This window comes from Malus domestica, chromosome 03 (genome assembly GCF_042453785.1).
Source record: "Malus domestica chromosome 03, GDT2T_hap1".
In the NCBI taxonomy this organism is placed as follows: domain Eukaryota; kingdom Viridiplantae; phylum Streptophyta; class Magnoliopsida; order Rosales; family Rosaceae; genus Malus; species Malus domestica.
In genome coordinates, this window is record NC_091663.1 from 34,083,747 (window position 1) to 34,089,675 (window position 5,929).

The following is a 5,929-nucleotide window of genomic DNA, read 5'->3' on the forward strand; positions in this document are numbered from 1 at the left end:
TTGAGATATCTCACATCAACCGTATCTCTGAGAAAAAAAAGAGTTTAAATATCTTAACCCCACTACAACTAATAGCGAGGCTTTTTGTGATAAAAACCTCACACCAGTCGGACTATGCAAGTGATAACTACCAAGTTAGGGACAATATCGGTATTGTTGAAAATAGATTTTTGATCCATTTCTCTGATAATTAGAAATGATATCAGAGTCAGGCCAAACAAATTCACAATCCTAACCGAACTTTCATCTCAATCGGGCCAGGATTTTTAAGCCTATTCCGATCGTTGGGTCTAGGACAATGCCAACATGCCCATCAAAACAGGAGTTGGGCTATTGAGGCCAGGCAACTAGTTCAAGTTGATTCACATGGATTTTTGCCCGTTAGATTTAAAAGACAAGTTTGCTAATTGAGATCATGTGGTGTGTCAACTCAAAACATGCCAACAATACTCAAAACCAGCTTTTTCCTTAAGCACTTTTCCAACTGTAGCGTTTCGCGTTGTAAGATCCACTGCTCATATCTGTCCACTCAAGCTTGTTCAAAACCCCAAAGCGTGTCCAAAAGCAGAAAAGCCAGCAGCTTTCTTGTTTACTGTAATTCCCAGATCACCCAAAACGGAAGAAATGGTGATATCAAACAAGCCGAATCAATATTCAATCGCATGCCCGAGAAAAACACTATTTCCTGGACTGCTATGCTCACTGCATATGCCGAAAATGGCCAAACTTCCAAAGCACGTAAACTGTTCGATGAAATTCCCCAACGAAACATAGCATCGTATAATGCGATGATCACGGCTTATATTAGAAATAAGTATATGGTAGGTGAAGCTTTTGAGTTGTTTTCTGGGATGCCGGAGCGCAATGAGGTGTCTTATAGTGCCATGATCACGGGTTTTGTAAAGGCGGGGATGTTTGACAAGGCTGAGAAGCTTTACTGTGAAATGCCAGTTAGGTGGCGGGAACCAGTTTGTTCAAATGTTTTGATAAATGGGTATTTGAAGGTTGGAAGAACTGAAGACGCAGTTCGAGTTTTTGAGGGTATGATAAATAGCAATGTGGTTTCTCAGAGCTGTATGGTTGATGGGTATTGCAAAATGGGAAGGATTATTGATGCTAGAAATTTGTTTGATCAGATGCTGGAGAGGAATGTGGTTACTTGGACAGCACTGATTGATGGCTATATGAAGATGGGAATTTTTGAAGCCGGGTTTGAATTGTTCTTGGATATGAGTAGGGAAGGGCTAGTGAAGGTCAATAGCACTACAATGGCTGTACTGTTTGAAGCTTGTGGCAGCTTTGATAGATATCGAGAAGGGATTCAGATGCACGGGTTAGTTTCTCGTAAGGGGTTTGACTATGATGTCTTTTTAGGAAATTCTGTTATCATTATGTATTGTAGATTTGGATGTATGGATGAAGCTTCTAAGGTATTTAATATGATGAACAAGAAAGATGTAGTTTCCTGGAATTCCTTAATTGCGGGTTATGTTCAATGTGCTGAAACTGAAGAAGCTTTTAGATTGTTTGAGGTGATGCCTGCAAAGGATATATTCTCGTGGACGACCATGTTATCGGGATTCTCCTGCAAAGGGATGACTGAGAAAGCCATGGAGTTGTTCAAAATGATGCCTGAGAAGGATGATGTTGCTTGGACTGCCGTAATTTCGGGTTTTGTAAATAATGGGCAATATGAAGAGGCTCTCATTTGGTTTATTCAGATGCGTCGAGAGGAAATCAGGATCAATCCCCTTACTTTGAGCAGTGCACTCAGTGCTTCTGCCAGTTTGGCCAGTATAAACGAGGGGATGCAGATCCATGCTCTTTCATTTAAGATGGATATGGAGTTTGAATTATCCGTTCAAAATTCTCTGGTCTCTATGTATTCAAAGTGCGGGAACACTGTTGATGCCAATCATATCTTCAGAAGTATCACTTCGCCCAATACTGTTTCATTCAACTCATTGATTACAGGGTTTGCGCAAAATGGGTTTGGGAAAGAAGCTCTTAACTTATTTCGGAGCATGCAGAATGAAGATTGCGAGCCAAACCAAATCACCTTTCTGGGTGTTCTTTCAGCCTGCGTCCACGTGGGACTAGTAGAAGAAGGATGGCAGTATTTTAATTCGATGAAATTGGAACACAATATAGAACCAGGACCGGATCACTACGCTTGCATGGTTGATCTCCTTGGTCGAGCTGGTTTGCTACATGAAGCTGTCGATTTGATTCATTCAATGCCGTTTGAGCCCCATACCGGGGTTTGGGGAGCTCTTCTTAGTGCTAGCAGGACTCATTTATGTCTTGATCTTGCACAGCTTGCAACTCGAAAGCTAATCAGATTGGAGCCTGATGACGCGACCCCTTATGTGATCTTGTCTAATTTATATTCTACTTTAGGGAAAATGAAGGATGGAAACCAAGTGATGATGACCAAAAAATCAAGGGGGATAAGGAAGAGTCCAGGCTGCAGCTGGATTACAGTGAAGGACAAGGTTCATTTGTTTCTTGCAGGAGATCAATCCCATTTGGACTCGCAAGCAATTAAAGGATTACTCTCGATCATATCAATGGAAATGGGACAGCTACATTTTTATAGATGATAATTCTTTGAAATTTTTTATGTATTCGTCTTCTCAATCATCAAGGTTTTGGGATCCTTCCGCTGTTATGTACTTAAGTATTTATACTACACCATTGTTCGTCGGAGATTTGAGTAGAAGCTGTTGTTTATTTGCCTAAACTTGGTTTGGTGAGGGATACTCTGGTATGGTTTTTCGCCAATATATCTCTGAAAGAAGTGAACTGTTGGGTTCTCACGCAAACAGATTAATACTTCATGCAGTCCTGCTGGAAGAGTTAATTGGTAAAAATGCTTGGACTGTCATGCACTCCTGCTAGAAGAGTTCATTGGTAAAAAAAGGCCATCAGTTTCATTCAATATTTTACCCTAATGGAAAAGCAATGTTAGCAATAGATCCTCACCCAAAAAAACAAAAACAAAAAAACAAAAAAAAAAGGTTTTATTTTTATGAAGGAAAGAAGCTATTTCACTTAATTAACCCCTTTTATTATTTTTCTCAATGAGGAGTAGACCTGATTTTCTGTCAGATCGGATAAGAAAAGTTGTTTCACTTAATTATTTCCTTTTATTCTTTTTCTCAATGAGGAGTAAGTTTGATTTTCTGTCGGATCAGATCAGAAATACATGTTTTCAATTCCAATCCAAAAAGTTTCGGAAATCCAATTTCGGAATAGGGATTTTGGAATTTCATAGACTCATGCCAAATTCGATATTTCAGAAATCGGATTATTTCATAATTTCAACATTATGGGAGTTGTATGACTTACCAAGATAAAAAAAATATATATATATATATATGTCATCTCCATAGCTCTCTACATAATATAAAATTTTATAGTTATCAAATTCTCATTTTTTTGTAATATATTCAAGGGAGTTGTAATTGAAGAAATAGTTACATATTAGAGTACCTTGTATTACAAATCCAAAGTCAATAAGTACATAATTAACTGTGTAATTTCAGATCGGAATATTAAATACATTCCAATTCTTATCCATTTTTTTCAATTTTTTTTGGATTTCGGATTTGAATCAGACGGAATATTTGGGAAAATTTCAGCTTGGAGTCGGTTGGAATCGCATATATATTCCTATCCAAGTTGCAGGCCTAATGAGGAAGGATACTAAAAATGAGCCCAAGCGTGAGAGATTTTCTTATGCAACAAAGATTTAGATCTAATGGCCTCACCACGCAAAACTGTTTGTTGTGTTCAGTAGGTGCATTGCTCGTCTAATTAGATTGATGCACAGAGGGGGCTTTTCAATTTTTATGCGGTGCTTTTGGTGGTTTAATCTGTCGTCTGTCACTTGTTCTTTTAGCCTTGTGCATATTAAGGAATGCTTCACCAGTTATGTACTGGTGTGGAGTTTCATCGTCCACAACTGCAGCTAACCTGTTTGTGTTTGATATTTCTGATTAGCAAAAGAGAAGGAGAGAAGATGAATGCACATAGACGATGAGAAAAGAATGGTTGCTCTTCCTCTCTGCAAAATTCACAGAGGGATATTCTATTTCATTAATGCTTTTCTCACTCTCTCACATAACGTGTAGGGAGAGATATTACAGCTAATAAGAGCTGAGCTGGATCAATACATCAGAAAAATTGATCTCAGCCATTCCTTACCTAACAACTAGGATCATCACACATGGCACTCATGGCCTTACATCTTTTGACTTTACACTTGGTAGATATGCTCAAGTGAATACACAAATAAACTCATCTTATTTCACTAATACTAATCAGCTATAGACTTATAATTCAACACTCCCCTTTAAGTCTTGAGCTGATTTTACTCCGAGCATATTTCTAAGATAGTTGAACCGATCCTTAGCCAAAGGTTTTGTGAAAATATCTGCTAACTGCTCTTCAGTGGGACAGTACACCAAATCAATGATTCCTTCCTGTAGTGCATCTTTAATGAAGTGATACCTTCTATCTATGTGTTTAGTCTTCTGGTGAAACACAGAATTCTTGGTGATTGCAATTGCAGAGGTGTTGTCACACTGCAATGGAGTTGCTTCAGTTTGAAGTTCTCCAAAATCTTCCAATACAAATCTGAGCCAGATTGCTTGTGCAGTGGCATTTGATGCACTTATGTAATCTGCTTATGCAGTGGATAATGCCACGCAACTTTTTTTAACTGAAGCCCAAGAAAAAACTCCACTTCCAAAAGAAAATGCATAACCGGATGTACTTTTGCTATCATCTGGTGATCCACCCCAGTCACTGTCGCAATAGCCAATCAACATTGCCTTCTTGCCTTTTGTATACTCCAAACCATAGTCTAGAGTCCCCTTGATGTATTTGAGCACACGTTTGGCAGTTCCAAAATGCTTGCTAGTAGGACAATGCATAAATCTAGCAAGTAGACTAGATGCATACATAATGTCCGGCCTAGTAGCTGTAACATATAGAAGACTCCCCACAATGCTTCTGTATAATTCTTCACTTACTGCTCCACTTCCATCATCTTTGGTTTATTTCTCAGTCGCCACAAGTGGTGTGATCACATATTTGCACTCATTTAGACCGAACTTGTTTGGTAAAGAACTTGCATATTTTTTTTGGTGAATGAAAATGCTAAAGTTGGTCTGAATTATCCCCATTCCAAGAAAATGATGGAGAAGACCCAAATCTGTCATTTCATATTTTCTTTTCATGTCTTCTTTGAATTCTTAAAGCATCTGTCTATTACTACCAGTATAGACTATGTCATCCACGTAGATAGAAACAATCAGAATGTCTTGCCCCCCTTGCTTTGGTGTACAATGTTGGTTCACTCAAACTTTTCTCAAAACCACACTGAAAGAAGTATGTATCAATTTCTCCATACCAGGCCCTTGGAGCCTGTTTTAACCCGTACAGAGCTTTATGCAGTTTGTAGACTTTATCTTCCTTTCCCTTGACTACATATCCTTCGGGCTGATCTACATAAACTTCTTCTTCCAATACACCATTCAGAAATGTTGATTTTACATCAAGCTGATACAATTTTCAGCTCTTATGTGCTGTCAAAGCTACAAGTGTCCTGATAGTATCCAATCTAGCCACTGGAGCATAAGTTTCATTGTAGTCTAGCCCTGGTTTTTTAGCATAACCCTTTGCAACTAGCCTAGCTTTGTTTTTTTAAAACTAAACCATCAAGATTTAACTTGGTTTTGTAGACCCATTTAACTCCAATAACCGGCTTTTCTGTTGGTCTATCCACAAGCTTCCAGGTGCCATTCTTCTCAATCATGGCTAATTCATCTTTCATTGCCTTTAACCATGATTCATCTTGAGCTGCATCTGCATATCTTTCTGGTTCCAGAATGCATGAGTTGCATTGGGCAAGAACATCATT

General features: G+C 38.5%; 1 protein-coding gene across 1 annotated transcript; it reads left to right on the plus strand.

Moving 5' to 3' along the window:
* The first annotated feature begins 206 nt into the window (after positions 1 to 206).
* On the plus strand, positions 207 to 2,895 carry LOC103432373 (pentatricopeptide repeat-containing protein At1g53600, mitochondrial). Its single transcript, XM_008370562.4, has one exon. The coding sequence runs from the start codon at positions 438 to 440 to the stop codon at positions 2,601 to 2,603; it is 2,166 nt and encodes a 721-aa protein (XP_008368784.3). The 5' UTR covers positions 207 to 437; the 3' UTR covers positions 2,604 to 2,895.
* Positions 2,896 to 5,929: the final 3,034 nt, after the last annotated feature.